General features: G+C 67.6%; 1 protein-coding gene across 11 annotated transcripts in view; it reads left to right on the top strand.

Moving 5' to 3' along the window:
* The window catches only part of BAIAP2 (BAR/IMD domain containing adaptor protein 2), a 42,999-nt gene that overhangs the window by 22,523 nt on the left and 3,189 nt on the right, over positions 1-17,287 (top strand). For 3 of the 11 annotated variants that reach the window (XM_036338912.1, XM_036338904.1, XM_036338903.1), the window contains 8 exons: positions 16-87; positions 399-536; positions 9,168-9,320; positions 10,806-11,030; positions 11,153-11,354; positions 11,800-12,001; positions 12,308-12,376; positions 13,004-13,166. In XM_036338912.1, the coding sequence (XP_036194805.1) occupies positions 16-87; positions 399-536; positions 9,168-9,320; positions 10,806-11,030; positions 11,153-11,354; positions 11,800-12,001; positions 12,308-12,376; positions 13,004-13,166 (1,224 nt within the window). Of the gene's footprint in view, positions 1-15; positions 88-398; positions 537-9,167; positions 9,321-10,805; positions 11,031-11,152; positions 11,355-11,799; positions 12,002-12,307; positions 12,377-13,003; positions 13,167-13,743; positions 13,779-14,262; positions 15,668-15,770; positions 15,816-17,287 lie in introns of those variants that run through there. The other 8 variants (XR_004972628.1, XR_004972629.1, XR_004972630.1 and 5 more) reach the window with 8 other exon arrangements.

The following is a 17,287-nucleotide window of genomic DNA, read 5'->3' as shown; positions in this document are numbered from 1 at the left end:
GTGTTCTCTCTCCAGCTGAAGTCCTTTCACAACGAGCTGCTCACGCAGCTGGAGCAGAAGGTGGAGCTGGACTCCAGGTACCTGAGTGTAAGTAGCCCCGCCCACACCTACCCGCTCCCTCCTGCCCTCAGAGCCCCATCCAGTGGTTCCCCCGACATTCCTGCCCATGGAGACGTCATGGGATCCGAGGGTGAACCCCGCTGCCTGGCTCCCCTGTGCCCCCCTCGGGGCTGTTGGTAAAGATGCTGGTGTGAGGCCGCCGCTTCCTGGAAGCCACACAAGCTCCCTCTCACTCGCTGTGACCATCGAACCCTCGAGCTCTTCACCTCCCCCAGCCTGACCTTGGTCTCCGGGAGCCGCGGGCGGGCGGCTCATGGCTGCCGTGTGGTCTCCCGCAGGCCGCGCTGAAGAAGTACCAGACGGAGCAGCGGAGCCGCGGCGACGCGCTGGACAAGTGCCAGGCCGAGCTGAAGAAGCTGCGCAAGAAGAGCCAGGGCAGCAAGAACCCCCAGAAGTACTCGGACAAGGAGCTGCAGGTGGGCCGGCCTGCGGGAGGGACAGCGGGCGCAGGCGCGGGGTGACTCGCCCTCCGCCCGGGACCGTGCGCCCTGCAGCGGGCAGTGAGGGCGGCTCCCCAACCGCCCACAGCTCGCTCAGGTGCCGGGGCGGCGCGTGTCCGTGTCCTGGAGCTGGTGGGTGGCCAGAGGCCCTCGTGGACTGTCGCCCTGCCCTCTGCTCGGCCCGGAGAGCGACCCCGACTGTCGCTCCAATCAGTGCGCACTCGCCCGCCGGGCCGGGCCTGGGCACGCGCCGCCCTGCAGGGTGAGGCAGATGGCACTGGAGGGCGGGGCGGGGCCAGCGCGTCCTGCCACTCCGCCTCTCGCCAGGTCGCAGGCCTGTGTGCTGAGCGGGCGAGGATGTAGGGCAGCAGGACCCTGAGGGGCCTGGCCCCAGTACCCCGATTCAACCCCCCGGCCACTCCACACAGACAGGCCCGCCACCTGCTCTCCAAGGTCACACGTGACCCAGATAAGGAGGGACCAGAAAACAGGACACACTTGTTTGTGAAGAAAGTGTCCAAACATGCTCCCCGCGGTCAAGAGTGGCAGCGTGGGGAGCACCTGGGCAGGCGGGGGGGTGGCACTGGGGTCCGCCCTCAGCTCAGAGCCCACCTCCTGCTAGCGTCGGGCCGGCTGCAAACACTCCCTGCTGACAGGGCACGTGCACAGGCATGTACACGTGTGTGCCTGTGCGCGCGCACATCTGTGTGTGTTGCGTGCGTCTCTGTGTGTGAGCGTGTATGTGCGTGTGTGTAGTGCCGCTGTGCCCCTGTGTGTGCGCGCGTGTGTGTGTGTGGCAACGGCAGATGAGGATCCCCCTGTGGGAAGCGGCCGAGCGCTGGTGGGGGCAGTGATTCCGTCACCAGCACCCGCCCGTTCCGCGCAGCCTGCAGCCTCTCGTGTGTCCTGTGTGTGTCTTAGAGTTGCACGGACACAGCCCTGCCCTCTGAGCACACCTTCCCGTGTTTCCCGCGTCCCTGGTCTGTGAACCATCGTGACTCATCACACCTGAGGCCTGGCCACGGCAGCCTGAGGTGCAGCCCTGGAGTCATTCCGGCCTCCGCGCCTGCGGGCGGCCGTGAGGTGTCCCACCCACCCCACCCGCGGTGGTTTGCCATGTTGCTTCCTGGAAGCCTTGGCCAGGGAACAGGGAAGCACTGTCCGGGCGGAAAACACACCCTCAGCGCGGGCTGGCACGGGAACAGGCCAGGGCAGGAGGCCGGCTGGTGCCGGTCAGCGCCTGTGCCCCGGTCTCCCCGCGGTGCTGCGTTTTGGGGCAGCATGGAGCCCACCCGTGTAAGGTGCGCACAGCCCGCTCAGCGCGTCAGCCGGCCCCAGGCTCCTGTCTCTGCGGCTCCCCTCTGGCTGTCGCAGGTGAATGGGGCCGCACGCAGGTGGCCTCTGCTTCTACTTCTCGCAGCAGCACGTGTGCTCAAGGCTCATCAGGCTGGAGCACGTGGCCCCGAACCCGGAGGCTCCATCTGGAGCCCGGCCCTCTCCCTGGTCCAGCAGGCCCTGCGCTGACCGGTTGTCTGAGAGCCGTCAGGGAGGGTAGAGGTCACGGCCAGAGTGTCCCTGTGTGGCCACGCGCCCTGCAGGCTCCCCTTGGTGGAGGCGGTGGCGTTCCCCCATGGCGCCACGGCAGGGGCTGGGGCACGGGGCTGTGGGCGTGGCTTGCTCAAGCTCAGCAGAGGTGGGTCTTTTTTTTTTTTTTTTTTTTTTTTTTATTGATTTTTTACAGAGAGGAGAGAGATAGAGAGTTAGAAACATCGATGAGAGAGAAACATCGATCAGCTGTCTCCTGCACATCTCCCACTGGGGAAGTGCCCGCAACCCAGGTACATGCCCTTGACCGGAATCGAACCTGGGACCTTTCAGTCCGCAGGCCGATGCTCTATCCACTGAGCCAAACCGGTTCCGGCAGCAGAGGTGGGTCTTCATGAGAGCCCAGTGTTGGGGTCACCTGGTGTGTCTGGAGCCGTTAGCCCACCTGCACCTCCTGAGTTCTGAGGTGGCCTCACCACCCTCCCTGAGTTTCACACTCACAAAACTGGCCCACCCCACAGAGACCCCACAGTCAGGCAGCCCAGGCCCTGCCCACTCTGCCCTCCAGGCCCCTGGACTCCTGGGTACCACCCAGGCTCATCCACTGGGGCCAGAGGACAGGCCATACCCAGAGAGATGGCTGTCTGTGAGGTGGCAAAGGGGGTGGGGAAAGTGAAGTTGGTCAGACTCTGCCCCTGAGAGAGCAAGACCGAGGGTGTCCCTCTGTCCGTCTGTCTGTCAGTCCGTCAGTCCGTCAGCATGGGCTTCCTGTGAGTGGGGCTGGGTCAGAGCCAGCCACTGGCGAGAACCGCTGGTGATTGAGGCTGTGCTTTGGGACTTCCACGGGCAGAACTGGTTGCAGTTATAGGTCGGGGACAGGCACGCAGAGGTGCCTGGGCGCTAACTAGGACGCGGTTCTCTCGGGACGTGGGCGTGCTCCCCGCCGCCCGCCCAGGGCTCCCCACCCTCCGGTCATCGCGGAGGAGACCACGGAACAGTTCGTGGAGGACGTCCCATGAGTCACAAGCCCTGGCTGGCGACCCTGGTCCTGGGGTCTCAGCCGTGCGGGGGTCCCCTCTATGGTGGAGTGCTGGTGCTGCAGCCTGACTGGGGCCTCTGTTAGGGTTGCAGGCAGTCCCGCCCTTGGAGCTGCTGGTGGAGGCAGAGTCCTGCTGGGGAAAGTTAGGGGGGCCACCCGGGGCTGGGGCTGCCAGGGGCCCGGAGCAGGCGGGGCTGGGGGGGGTAGTGACATGCAGCCCGGCTGGTCCTGGTTTGAGACCCTGGGGCGGGGTGCCTGCCACGTGCTGCCCGACAGGCCCTGGGCAGCTTCAGCGGCCACGCCAGCCGTTGGCCTCCGCTCCCCCGGCTCGTGGGCTCCGGGAGGCGCGTGCGCCCCAGCAGCCTGAGGGGAGCGGCGGCTTCTATTTCAGGGGTGTGTAATTAACAAGCAAAAACAAAATAACCGTAATTTAGATCGTCAAGGAGGATAATGGCAGAGGCTGGTCCCGTTCCCACGTGGCCTTTGACGAGGCGCTGGTGGCGGGGCCCTGTGCCCTGCGGTTCGCAGGCTTGGGAAGCGTCCGGTGCTGGCGGCCCTCTGTGCACGGCCGGGCAGGGCCTCGGTGGGAACGGAGCATGAGAAGCCAGAGGCCTCGGACGGTGCAGGGCCTCCGTGTGCAGAGGGGCCTCTGCCTGTGGGGACTCGGCTCCTTTGTGCCCCGGGACCGAGCTGCGGCCATCTCACCCCCGCCCCCCCCCCCCCCACGGGTGCAGGAGTGTGCCGGTGCCTCCTTCCCTGGCGCTGGAGTAACGTGGAGCCTCTTCGGCCTTTAGAGCCGGGACAGGCCTCCCAGGGCGGCCGGGCAGTCACTGCCCCCTGATGGGGCCCCGGGAGCACGGGGAAGGCACAGGAAGCTGCTTCAGCGAAGTGGGTGGTTAGCTGCATGTTCCCGGAGTGGTTTCCAGCACGTAACTGTGCAGCAACATTAAGGAAACATTTTGCATCTTTTTCTACTGAGTCTTTGAGCCGGGTGTGGCTTTGGCACCTGTGAAGCCCCTTGGCCACGGGAGGCGGGGCTGCCCGGCAGGCGGGGGCCTCCTGGTCGTGCGTCCCAGCCCCTCCGCTTCCACGAGGAGCCGAGACCCCACGGCTTCAGCACCCGCAGAGGCCGCCAGCAGAGCAGGTGTGAGCATGACCTCCGACCTTCTCCAGGTCTCGGAGCAGACCCCAGGGCTGGACAGTGGGGATCCTCGAGGGGTGACCCGCCCCCTGGCAGCTCCCCAGGGCAGTGGCTCAGGTGCCTGTGGTCCCCAAGTCCCCTGGCTTGGGAGGGGTTTGGTTAGTGGGCTCCCTCTGGGCCTCTGTGCTGGGCGTGGGACGCGGGCACACACCAGCCAGCATCCTGAGGGGTGTGGGCAGCTGGGTCTGATGGTCCCGGACCCCTTGCCAGCCTGTGACGGCTGAGGTCCTTTCCCAGGACACCAGAACCTGGGCTCGGGGGTCCCTGAAGCCACCAGGGAGGCCCCGCTTCTTCCAAGTGTGTCCGGCAACATGTCCTCCCTCAGCTGAGTGGCCGGCCCTGCTCAGCCCCTGCCGCCTCTGGCCCTAAGCTCTTGTGTTTAAATGAGATTTTTCAGGGGCCTCTGACCCACGGAACCATGGCCCTGGCCTGGCCGCACGCAGGGTCCTGCAGCCCGGAGCTTCACCTGCTGACCTAGGCCAGCTTCCCGGTTCGTGGTGGGAGTGCCAGAGCTGGGAGGGCCCAGGTGTGGCCCCAGGGAAGCCACGGCTGCAGCCAGCAGGTTCCAGGACCGGGGCGGCCTGGGGCCCCCTCGTTGTCCCTGGAGGGCCGTCCATGCGGCAGCGGCTGGATGGCGCACTCATGAGCTGCCGGGACTGAAGGGGCCGTGGTTTCTGAGAACCTGGGAGCGCGGCCGCCGCAGGGGCTGAGGCAGAGGGTGCATCAGGCACGTGGGCTCTGGGCGCCCCTCCCCCTGAGTCACCCTGGCTTTGGAGGAAGAGCCGCGTTCTGATCACTTTTGTCTTCTCCGATTACAGGGCTGCTCAGCCCCCGGTGACTCAGTGGGAGCAGCCGTGGGTCTTAAATGCTTTCAGCTGGGTGTTTCTATAGCGCCGTCGCCATAGCACCCGCTAAGCCGGGAACAGGCACAGCCGGGAGGGGCCGGGCGTGGGGCCGGGCTGGGGACAGGCTGCGGCCAGGCCCTGTGCAGCGCCCGCTGCCAAGCCGCCAGAGGTGCAGGGCCAGGCCTCGCTCTGTCCTGTGCACTTTTCCAAAGCGCAGACGCTGCTTGCGGGGCGTCCTGCCCACAGAGGGGCCACCATGGCCTGGAGCCCGTGGTGGGCACATGCCCCTTGGGTCCCTGGGGGGAGGCTCCAGGCGTGGCCTAGATCCCAGGAGCTGCCGGAAGCCGTGGTCTCCCTGCGAGCGTTGGCGTCAGGGAGGGAGGCCAGGCAGCCGCTGGTCCTCGACAGCTTGGTGGCCATGTGTTCTGTGTCCTCGCGAGGGCTCTGCCTCGGCCAGGCTGCTCGGTGCTCTGGCCGCCGGACACCCAGGGCCCCGGGGAAGGTGGCGGCTCCCCCGCCCTCACGCCCCAGCTGGCGGGGGGGCAGCATTTCTCCCACCTGCGCCCCGGGAGGCGTGGTCCCTGGGGAGACAGACGCTCGGTGGCCCCCGGCCTCTGCCTGAGCTGCCCCCCCCATCGAGCTCCTGGTTCCCACTGGAGACCGGCCTTTGAGTAACTGGGAACCTTAAAAATAAGACACCCCCCCCTCCTGCCTGGGGGCTGCCAGCACCGCTAATGAGGCCAGCCCTGCGCCTGGTCCAGGCAGGTTCCTCTGCTCCAGGGACTGGGGAGCTGAGTGCAGCCTGGAAACCCAGAAACCGTCCCCAGCCCGCTGGCGCCTGAGGCTGGAAGGAGCTGTTCTCAGCAGCGCACTCCCAGCGATGCACCCAGGGGGCCCGCGTCCCCGTTACGCTGCGTCCTGAGTGACCGGTCAGAGCTGCCTTTGCTGCTCCGAGCCCCATCCAGGTGGCACTGCCTTCACCCGTGCACCCTCCCTGGGCCTCTGCCCAAGCTGGGTAGTCCCCCTTCCTGCACATGCCCCTCTCTGAGCAAGCCCTTCCCCCCCAGACCCTCTGCCCAGAGTATGTCCCCAGCCCCTGGGCCCACTGCTCTCCTGTCCTCACCAGCCCCTTGTGGGCCTTCTCGTCGGGGCTTCGGGGAGTGAACAGCCCCCTCAGCCGGCGCCCTGTCCACCGCGGAGCCAGGTGCGACCTGAGGAGTCGTCCCCCCCCCAGCACGCCTCGCCCATTGGGTCTGGCACAGGCCTCCAGGGCCCGAATCTGCAGGCTCCCTTCCTGCTCCCTGGAGGAGCCTGTGCAGGGGAGGTTCTGGGGGGCAGGGCGGGGGGGGGGGGGGAGGGCACTGGGAGGAGGCCTGGGGGGCGGGCCGGGAACACTGGGAGGCACGCATTTCCATTTCGTAACTAGAGGAAAAGTACTTTGAGCTGGGCTGTTGGGATGTGGAGGAGGAGGAGGTGGAGGAGAGGGGGGAGGGAGAAGAGGAGGAGGGGGAGGGGGAAAAGAAGAGGAGGGAGGGGGGAGGAGGGGTGCAGAGGCGGCCAGGGCGCCCCTGCTGGAGGCCTGGAGCCTGTGTGCAGGTCTTTCTCCCCAGGTGCCATCCTGGGGCCCCTCGGGCACATTCGTGGAGGGGCCAGGCCTGACTCCCAGAGGCGGGGCCTTGGTCTGGGGGTGGGGTAGCTATTTTGAGGCCCATTTAAGCTGCCCTCCCCAGGGAGTTTCCTATGGATAGCTGGGTGGTCGGCGGGGGGGGCTCCCAAGTTCTGGTGGGGACTGGGCAGGGCCTGCCTTGGGGGGTGCGGCTCACTCGCGCTGGCGGAGCGTCGGCTGGGCCCACTCCCGGGGCTGGGCCTCGCCCCGCCCGCTGAGCGCGGCTTTGGCAGGAACAGCCTGCTCCCTGCTCCCTCTCCGGTCGCCCACCTGGGCTCGGCACCGCCTACCCGCGCTGAGTCAGAGCTGGCGGGAAGGTGCTGGATCGGGCGGGGGAGGCTGCCCCCTCGCGGCCCGGCTCGCACCTGCCGGAGGCCGGCTGCTGGGGAAGAGCCGTTCCGCTGAAGCCGGGGCAGCTCCGCAGCCCAGCCCTGCAGGTCGGCCCGCACATGCACCCGGGAGGGGGCGGCCCGCAGACCCCACAGGCGTGCGTGGCCGCTCTGCCTCCCAGGGCCCCGCCCACGTCGTGCCGCTCATTCCAGAGTTTCCAGCCTGCAAACCAGAGCAGCGGGCCGGCACCACGCGCCTCCTGTGCCGCCCCCTCGCGGGGTGCGGGTTAGTCACGCTCCCTGCGGTGCGCTGAGCTTCCTGGGCGGCGGTTTCAGATGCTCGGAGTCAGGACCCGCAGGAGGTGCCAGCCCCACACTGCCGCCCGGTCCGCCGCGTGGCTGCCAGGCTCGGGGGGTGGGGGGGATACCCCCAGGCCACAGGGGCGCGTGGCTTGGGCTGCCAGACTATAACTTCTACTCAAATCCCATTGGCCAAAGCAAGTCACATGGCCAAGGCCTGCACCAATGTGCTGGCCAGGAACCGTCTCACCTCCAGTGGGCGGGGCCAGCAGTCACCCTGCGGGGGGCAGGTCTGACCTCTGCCGGCACTTTCCACCCGAAGCCCCGCCCCTTCCTCCCTGTCACTCACCGGGAAGTGCTGGTCCTCTGTCCAGGGGCCTCCGCGGGCAGGGCCTGCTTGTGCCATTTTTTTGTGACTTTACGTTTTGTGAAAAGACCCAACATGTGATTTACCATTTTCAAGTTCGGAACGTCATCTCCCCAAACTGACGCCCTGTCCCCTCTGGACGACACCTCGCCGCCCCCAGCCCCGCCCCCTGCCGGTCCCTTGAGCCCCCCACTCACTGTAGCCTTGGGCCGTCCGCCCTGTCTGGGGCTGGTGTTTCTGGACGTTCGTAGTTGGGTCTGAGGACTCGGTCAGGGTGAGGTGTGGGGTGTCGGTCGTGCCCGTGGTGGTGAGTGGGCGTCCATCAGGCAGCCCAGAGAGCTGCCCTGACCGCATCCAGGCGCGAGTCAGAGCCGGGGGTCAGGCTGCAGAGTGGACCCGCCCCAAGATCTGGGGTGGCTGGGGCTTGGGTCCAGCGGTGGCCTTGGGGGCCGCCGTGTTTGTCCCGGCAGCTTCGCAGCCTCGCAGGCGGCACTGGGGTTGGCACGCAGGCCGCTCCAAAGGGCCAGGTCTGTGGCGGTCACTTCCCAGCCCTTACCGTGCGGCTCCTCAGCCCCTCCCGCCCTCCCCAGGGCTCCCTCTTCCCAGGCGTGAGGGGCATGGCCCTGCTCCCACAGAGACCTCGTTTCACCCCTCCACACACTGACCCCCAGGCCCTCACCTCAGCCCTCCGGCATCTGAGGCAGAGCTGCCAGCCCGGCCAGTGGGCTCAGGGTGGAGCAGCGACCTATGAACCAGGAGGTCGAGGTTGGATTCCTGGTCGGGGCCAGGTTGTGAGTTTGATCCCCAGTAGGGGGCGCGCAGGAGACAGCCGATCAGTGGTTCTCTCATGGATGCTTCTGTCTCCCTCTCCCTTCCTCTCTATGAAACCAATGAAAATATATTTTAGAAAAGAAGGGCTGCCAAGGGGCTTTGCCTGCCGAGTGCCTCCCGTTCGAGCTGAGACGGGCTCCTCAAACATCCACACGCCGGGCCCCGGGATGCCCAGCGAGCCAGGACGGAGCAGTGGCATGGACATTTGGGCCATGGCCTCGGGGAGGGGCTGGCCAGACACCAGATCTGGGCAAACGGTGCCCCCCCTCTTGGGAAGAGGCCCCCAGAGATGAGCCTGACCCCTGGGGACACCTGCTCTGGGCCCCCTGCTGGAGGCGGGACCCCCGGCCACAGGGGTCAGCGTGGGCAAAGGCGCACAGGCCAGGCGGCTGCGTGGTGCCACAGGCCTGTGGGCTGCCCACAGGGGAGCAAGGGGCGTCGTCCCGTCCCGTCCCGGCTCACGGGCCCGCCCTCTCCCTCCCAGTACATCGACGCCATCAGCAGCAAGCAGGGCGACCTGGAGAACTACGTGTCCGATGGCTACAAGACGGCGCTGACGGAGGAGAGGCGCCGGTTCTGCTTCCTGGTGGAGAAGCAGTGCGCCGTGGCCAAGAACTCCGCCGCCTACCACTCCAAGGTGAGCTGCGCCTTCAGGGCCACTTCCGGGGCCAGAGGGCAGGGCTGGAAGGACAGCGGCCAGGCCAGAGGCTGCGGTGCCTCTGAGGCCAGTGTCGCTGACAGGCTCGGAGGGGTCAGCTCCTGGGAGGGGCCACACTGCCAGGAGCCCCTGTGGAGGCCGCTTAGCCCCCAGGGACACAGGCTCCCCTGCAAGGGCAGCCTCAGTGGGGCCCTGTTCCCCATAGAGCACAGGCAGGAGCTGGAGCCTTCTGGAACCTTCTGGGAGCTTAGAGCTGGCCGCAGCCTGCGGGTCAGTGGGGTCCGCACACACTCTCATGCGTGTGCTTGATCCGAGACTCGGCTTTGGTCCCCATGGCCTGGCTCCGAGGAGACGTGCCCTCCCCGACCGAGAGGCTCCGGCTGCCGGGCCTGCCCTGGGCACCGTCCTGGGTGCGAAGCAGGGACAGTGCGGACCTGCGTCCTCTGGGAACGGCGCGGCCTCCACCCACACAGTGCGCTCTGCCAGCGCCTGCAGCCGGCAGCTGTGCCCTCTGGTGGCGGCCGGGCCCTGTGGCGGGTCAGGGAGAGCCGTGGTCCATGTGGGGCACCACTCTTTCCAAGAGGGGACACCTGAGGTCCCAGGCCCTGACCCGGCCCCCCTCTGGGCGGGTACGAGAGCACAGGCACTGCCCCGGGCCTGGCTCTGACCCCATAGCAACGGCTCCATCGCCCGGGCGGCGCTGGCCACTCTGGCCGTCTCCGACTGAAGTTGATCAGGGGGTGCCCTGACCTGGGGTGTCCGTGGTGCCAGGTCCCCGCTGGCCTGTCTCCCCAGCACCCCAGACTGTCAGCCGTGTGTCTCCACCAGAGCCAGATGGTAACACTTTCCGTTCGGCCATTGCTGGTGGGAGCGGCCCCAGGTGGTGTGTAAACACACGCGCCTCTTTGCCAGCCGGGCAGCCTGGCCTGCCGCCCTGGCCCCGGGTGTAATGGCCGGCTGGGGGGCCACACGGCTCCCCACCCTCCCGGCTCCCCCCCAACGGCCCCTCCCACAGCCCTGCCTGCCCTGCGAGGCCTCCAGGCTCAGGTCTGTGGGGGTGGCCCCTCCTAGCATCTGGCGGTTTGTCCACGAGGGGCGTGGTCATTCCACGGCCAACCGTGTGGGCCGTTGGTCATGCCGCTGGTCACACCGCCTTCCTCGGGCCCGGGGAGGCCCGGCCCGGCCAGGCCTTGGCTTGCCCTCATCCCTGGCGGTCCCTCTCACGGCTCCTGCAGCCGACCAGCCCTCCCTCAATCGGGGCAGGGACTCGGGGGCCCCTGTGGTAGAGGGGCAGGCGCAGCCCAGCCAGGTGCGCCCCCTGGGGTGGGGTGTTGGTGAGGGGCCTCCCGGGGCCCAGCGGGCGGGGCTGCATGCGTGGGGCTGCATGCGAGGTGAGCGCAGGCCCTGGGAGTCTCCTGGGACGCGGGAGCCTGTGTCGCCCTGACCCGCCTGCTTCCGCTTCAGGGCAAAGAACTGCTGGCGCAGAAGCTGCCGCTGTGGCAACAGGCCTGCGCCGACCCCAACAAGATCCCGGACCGCGCGGTGCAGCTGCTGCAGCAGCTGGCGAGCAGCAACGGCGCCATCCTGCCGGGCGCCCTGTCCGCCTCCAAGTCCAGCCTGGTCATCTCGGACCCCATCCCGGGGGCCAAGCCCCTGCCGGTGCCCCCCGAGCTGGCCCCGTTTGTGGGGGTGAGTGCCTGGTGCCCGGAAAGCTGTGGGTGTGGGGGGGTGCCCCCCGCAGCCGTCAGCACCCATGCTGCCCCACTCGGCCTGGCCCTCCTGCAACCCGCCCCTGCCGCCTCTTCCCACAGCGGCTGTCCGCCCAGGAGAACGCGCCCATCATGAACGGCGTCTCGGGCCCCGACAGCGAGGACTACAGCCCCTGGGCTGACCGCAAGGGGGCCCAGGCCAAGTCCTCCTCTCCTCAGCAGCCTCAGACCAAGATGAGCGACTCCTACTCCAACACCCTGCCTGTGCGCAAGAGCGTGGCCCCCAAGAACAGCTACGCCGCCAGTAAGGGCTCCCGGCCGGCCCCGCAGCTGGGGGGGCAAGGCTCACACACGTGTGTGCTTGCGTGTGCCGCACCTGGGACCCGGGGAGACTCCCTCCTGAGGGGCTTCTCAGGGCTCCCGGTTCCGTCCGACGAGTGGTGGGAGGTGCCCGGAGCAGGGGGTGCTGAGGAGGCCCCGGGGGCAATGGGACAGCTCCCGCCCTAGGCAGGGCAAGGGCGCGGGGTGGGGGGACCTGCCTCCTGATCGGCCAGTGGGAAGCCGAGGCCCAGCCCCGCGAAGGGCAGCAGCTCTGAGCCCCATCCCAGCGCCCAGGCCCTTCCAGATCCCGAGTCCACCCAGCTCTGGAGGCCCGTCCACCTCCAGGCCCCTGGGACCGAGCTGATGGGAGGGGAGTGAGCCCCCTGCCCTCCTCCGGCCAAGCGTCCCTCACGCCCCTGTCGCCGCAGCTGAGAACAAGACGCTGCCCCGCTCCAGCTCCATGGCGGCCGGCCTGGAGCGCAACGGCCGCATGCGGGTGAAGGCCATTTTCTCACACGCGGCGGGCGACAACAGCACCCTGCTGAGCTTCAAGGAGGGCGACCTCATCACCCTGCTGGTGCCCGAGGCCCGGGACGGCTGGCACTACGGCGAGAGCGAGAAGACCAAGATGTGAGGGCGGGGCGGCGGGCGGACCCTGCCCTTGGGGGGTGGGAGTCGTCCCTGACCTGGGCCCCACCTGCCTTCCCCCAGCCCACCTCACCCCGGGCCCCCCACTCCCCCAGCCCCCCCACTCCCCCGGGCCCCGCCTCTCCCCTGACCCCCTCCTCTCCCCTGACCCCCCCCACTCCCCCGGGCCCCGCCTCTCCCCTGACCCCCTCCTCTCCCCTGACCCCCCCACTCCCCCGGGGCCCTGCCTCTCCCCCGGGCCCCGCCTTTCCCCTGGGCCCCATCTCTGACCTGGGCCTTCGGTTGCAGGCGGGGCTGGTTTCCCTTCTCCTACACGCGGGTGCTGGACAGCGACGGGGGCGACAGGCTGCACATGAGGTGAGTTGGCCAGGCTGCGGGGAGTGGGTGCTGGTGGCAGCAGCTGTCAGCGCGGCCCAGGCCCTCCTGGCACAGAGCTTGGCTGGACTTCGTGAGGAGGGCGGCCGCTGTGTGTGGGCGGCCTTGTGTGCTGGCCCGTTGGGCGGGCTTCTTGCCCCTTCAGGACCCAGGGCACCCCTGCTGCCGTTTCCCACAGGGTCAGCCGTCTCGCCCTCTCCCTAATTTATTTACCTTTCAACACGTCTCTATTGGTTTTAGAGAAAGAGGGAGGGGAAGGGATAGAAAGAAACATCAGTGATGAGAGAGCATCCCTGATTGGCTGCCCCCTGCACGCCCCCCACTGGGGATCAGCCCTCATCCCCGGCATGTGCCCTGACCGGGATGGAATCTTCTGGATCCTGGGTGGACACTCACACCAGCCGGCCCAGCTCACCTTCTGAGCTTCTCCCTGGCACATCTTTGTGCCCAGTTCCGAGTGAGGGGTCCATGGGATCCGGGCGACTGCCACCCAGGCCGCCTAGAGCAGCCCCTGGTCACCGCCTCTTCAAGGGCAGAGCCTGGCATGGGGAGGTGGGGCCAGGCGAGACCCTGGGCTGGCATGTCCCTGAGCACCGTCCGTGCCCACAGCCTGCAGCCGGGCAAGAGCAGCAGCACCGGCAACCTCCTGGACAAGGAGGACCTGGCCCTCCCGCCGCCCGACTACGGCCCCTCCTCCCGCGGCTTCCCCACCCAGACGGCCAGCACCTTCAAGCAGAGGCCCTACAGCATGGCCGTGCCCGCCTTCTCTCAGGTGAGTGTGAGGGCTGGGCCAGGGCTGCGGGGGACCCCTGTGGGCTGACCACAGGCCCGGGCTTGGGGGTTGGGCCCTGCCCACGCGCGTGGGACTGGCAGTTATGCTCCACGTGCAGGCGTGGCTCCTGCCGCTCCTGGGCCCGGATGGGTAGGGCCTTCGGGAGAGGCTGCTGGGCTGGTGGCCTGGTGGCCTAGGAGGCTGGGGCTCAGGGCTGGGACCAGGCTTGCTGGAGGCGGCCCGATCCGCTCAGCCCCTCCCTCTCCCGCCTGTCGGCCTGTGTCCCCACCCACACCTCACTGCTCGGGGCGGGATCCTGGGGTGGCTGCCGGGTAGCCCAGCCCCACCTGCTCAGCTGCTCCTGCCACGGGATTCGGGTGGGCGGTCATCGGGTGGCCTGTGTGCCGTAAGTCGGCCGCCGGAGAGAGGAGGGCTGCTGGTAGGGGGGCCTTCTGTGCCCTATGCATCCTCAGCCGTAGGCAGCACCCCTCCCCCCGGGTCAGGAGGGCACTGACCCAGCCAGGCCTGCTCGCAGCCATGCCCGGGACCCAGCTTGACTGTCTGCCTTCCTCCCCAGGGTCTGGACGACTACGGGGCACGGGCCGTAAGCAGGTGAGGGGCTCGAGTTGTGCTGGGGAACTGGGGGCAGGGGGGCCGGCCCCTCCCTGGGGCCATGGGACCTCTTGGGTCAGGGAAGCAGGGCCCGGGGGCCCATGTTCTGTCCCCCATCAGACCCTTTGGGCAGGACGCCCTGCCCCGAGGCTTCGGCCCGTGTTCCGGCCATCGCCGCGTGGGAGGGCCTCCCAGAGCTGCCTCTGTCTCTGTGGGGCGCGGGAGCCGGCGTCTTCGGCCCAGCCTGGCCCTGACCATGCAGACCGGCCCTCAGCCACACGGGCTCCTGGTCTCTCCTGCGGGCCCCGCCTTTCCTCCCTGGCCTGCCTGGTCCTCTCGGCACTGACGCTGGGGGCTGCCTCATGCCTTCTGCCCTTGTCCCAGCTCCGGGCATCCCCGGCACCCCCTGGCCAGGCAGCGGCCCTGAGCTGCTGGGAGGCTGCGTGGGGAGGCGCGGCGGCAGCTGAGCTTGCTTTGTTCACAGCGGCAGCGGCACGCTGGTGTCCACAGTGTGAGGACGCTGACCACGGGCACTGCTGCTCGGAGGACCCCCGCCCCCTGTCTGGTCTCCGTCGTTCCCTCTCAGCTCTCGTCGGTTTGTTTTTGGGTCGTTTTTCTTCCTCACCTGCCCCTCTTGCCTTTTTGGTTGGTGACCCCAGACTCTGAGATCCCCAAGGTCCATGGTGCTGCCCCACCTCTGCTCCCCGTGGACACGCCCATGCGTGGCCCGCCCGCTGGCAGCGTGAGCGTGTCCTGGCCGCTGCCTCATCTGCCGAGGTCACAGCTCACTGCTCTTTCAAAGGCTCTCTGTGAGCCAGCTCTGACGTTTGAAGAAAAAGAAAAACCTTTTAAAAAAAAAGCAAAAAAAACAAACAAACAAAAAACACCAACAGAAAACAGGAAAAGGACTTTTTTCCCCCTGGAAACAAAAACAGAAAAACAGATATGCATGGACTCCGGTGTACGTACTGTTACTTCTGCATCTGACCCCGCGCACGGGGCACCTGTCAGGACAGGGAAGGGGCGGGCTCCCGCGGCCCCAGCCCCTGGGCACCGTCCAGGGTCACCCGGCCTCCGGACGGGACGCCGGCGCCTGTGAGGGAGGCCGAGCCGCTCAGGCCGGGCTCCTGAGGGCTCCCTTCTCGTGGACTCTGTTGGACGGTGTGCCGAGCCCAGAGCGCGGGCGTCGCCCTCAGGCGTGGCGCCCTCACCCAGCGCCCTGGCGGGAGGGGGTCGGGGGCAGGCGCCGCCTGGCCGCGCACGGACATTCCAAAGACCTCCAGGGACCACCCCACCCCCGTCCCGGAAACCGGTTCTCGGACCGCCCGGCGAGGGCTCTGGCCGCCCGGACGGCCGCGCAGGGCAGAGGCACCTGAGGGCGCTCACCCGCCCCCCCAGGGAAGCAGGCGCCCCCGCCCCGTCCCTAAACGCTCTCGTCTTTTTGTGTGTCTTGCTGGCTTCAGAAAGAGACACGCTGGACTCGGTGGCTACTGGTATTGCCTCCTCACACGCTGAAGCCGGGAGCATGCGAGGGGCGGCCCCGGCCCTTCCCCCGCGGAGCCCGGGAGCCGCGGACGCTCCCTAACGGCGTCTTAGCAAGAGCCTCCACGGACTAGGACGAGGCCCGTGGCGTTGGCGACAGAAGCCGCCCAAGGCACAGACCGTTTTATTTTTAAGGAAAATGCAAAAAAGCCAGGACGGGGCCTGTAGAGGAGCCTCCGCTAACGGCTCTCAGACCCAGGGCTCACGCCTGGATGAATGTAGACACAAAACCGCCAACTTGTATGAAGATGTAAAGCGCTGAAGATATTTTTCCCGTCTTTTTTTTAAAATCTGAATTGTGCCCTGTACTGCAGTGGTTTGAATAAAAGTTTTATTTATTGCATCGAGTTGGGTGTGGCACCTCCTTCCAGCCCCACAGGGATCCCAGCCGCCACCTGGGAGCCCGCGGCCCCACCCGCACCCGCAACAACAGCTTGTGTTCCCTTGCAGCCCCGATGTGGAAGTGGCCAGATTTTGAGCCGCCGTCTCGAGTTAGTAAGTGTCCGCTTTCCTTGCGCGGGTCAGTCTGCGTCCGCAGTGGCCTGGCAGATTCTCCGGCCTCTGCCTGGCGGTCAGGGCGGGGCCGCGGGGTGGCCAGCCGGCTCGCTCAGGGCTCCAGGCCTTCGCTTTCCTGCGGCCGCTCCTAGGCTCGAGGATTGCCTCTGTCGGGGCTCCTCTGCCTTGGGCACCCCCACTGCTGGGCGCGGGTGGCCTGCCCTCTCTCTGTCTGGATTTCTCCGCCTCTGCTGGTGCTTTGGGCCGCAATCAGGGTTTCCCTGGTGATCAGATTGGGCATCTCTGGCTGAGGGTTCCCTCGGGGCCCTGTGGGCGGGGTCTGGGCCTTCGGGGACTCAGGTTGGTGAGTATTGCAGCCCCAAGGGGGTTGGGAGGCCAGGGTGGGACATGGGGCGGAGCTCCGGGGCATGTGCCAGGCGACTGCCCCAAGCAGGGGGAAGCAGGAGCCCCAGTCTCCCCCCTGGGGACTCTGGGTGCGAAGGTGTGGCTGCCAGCTAGCCCGCCCCCATGGCCCCACCCCACCCACCTGGCCCTGCTCTGACCTGCTGTGTTGCACCCACACCAGGCCCTAGCCGCCATGCCTGGGGCCCTCTAGGCTTCTCCAACACCTGCTGACAGTCCCTTCCCATCCTCAGGAAGCAACCACGGCCACCACTCTGGGCCCTGGGCCTCCCCCCCAGGGTGGCAACCACCGCCCACCTGTCCCCGCTCCCACACCAAGACACTGAGGGGGACCCTGGGCAGCACATCCTGGTCCTTCATCAAAGATGGAGGTCACCTGGCCCCATGGGCATCGCGGGGATGCCATCCCCTGTGGGCAGCCAGACCCCAAGTGATCTGGGCTCCCTCTCTGCCGCTGCCTTAGCGTTGCTGAGCTGCAGCCCGATTTCAGGAAAGTTCTGGAGACAGATGCCCCTGGAGTTTGGGAAAAGGGTAGAAATGCCTTTGAGGGCTCCGTGGCGGGCGCCCTGGGCCTGCACCTCCTTTCCTGCCTCTGCGGGGCCGTGGCCAGCCGCGGGGTGGCCTGCCTGTCCCCCGGAGCTGTGCCTCCTAGGGTCCCTCCACGCTGGCGGGGCCGAGCACCCTTGCCTCTGGGGGCCCTGGGAAGCCAGGGCTGGGGGACCCCGCCCCTTGGCGCAGGGCAGACCCCGGGTCAGTGGGCACAGGGTGAAGGGGGTGCACCTGGCACGGGCTACCAGCATGCTGGGGTCCAACCCCAGCAGGTCTAGGGGTCCCCAAAGGTGTGGACAGAGTCGGCGAAGAAGGAATGACACAGGCAGTGTTCAGTTGATCAGCATGGTTGGGTTCTCTTGCCTGGTTCTATTGCCAGGTTCTGTAGGTTCTCCAGCCAGGTTCTGTAGCCAGGTTCTGTCTCTAGGATCTTCAGCCAGGTTCTCTCGCTAGGTTCTGTCTCTAGGTTCTGTTGCCAGTTTCTGTCCAGGATCTTTTGC

This window comes from Myotis myotis, unplaced genomic scaffold (genome assembly GCF_014108235.1).
Source record: "Myotis myotis isolate mMyoMyo1 unplaced genomic scaffold, mMyoMyo1.p scaffold_m19_p_17, whole genome shotgun sequence".
Lineage (NCBI taxonomy): Eukaryota > Metazoa > Chordata > Mammalia > Chiroptera > Vespertilionidae > Myotis > Myotis myotis.
The sequence above is the reverse complement of the archived record's forward strand: the minus strand, read 5'-3'. Positions and strand labels throughout refer to the sequence as shown.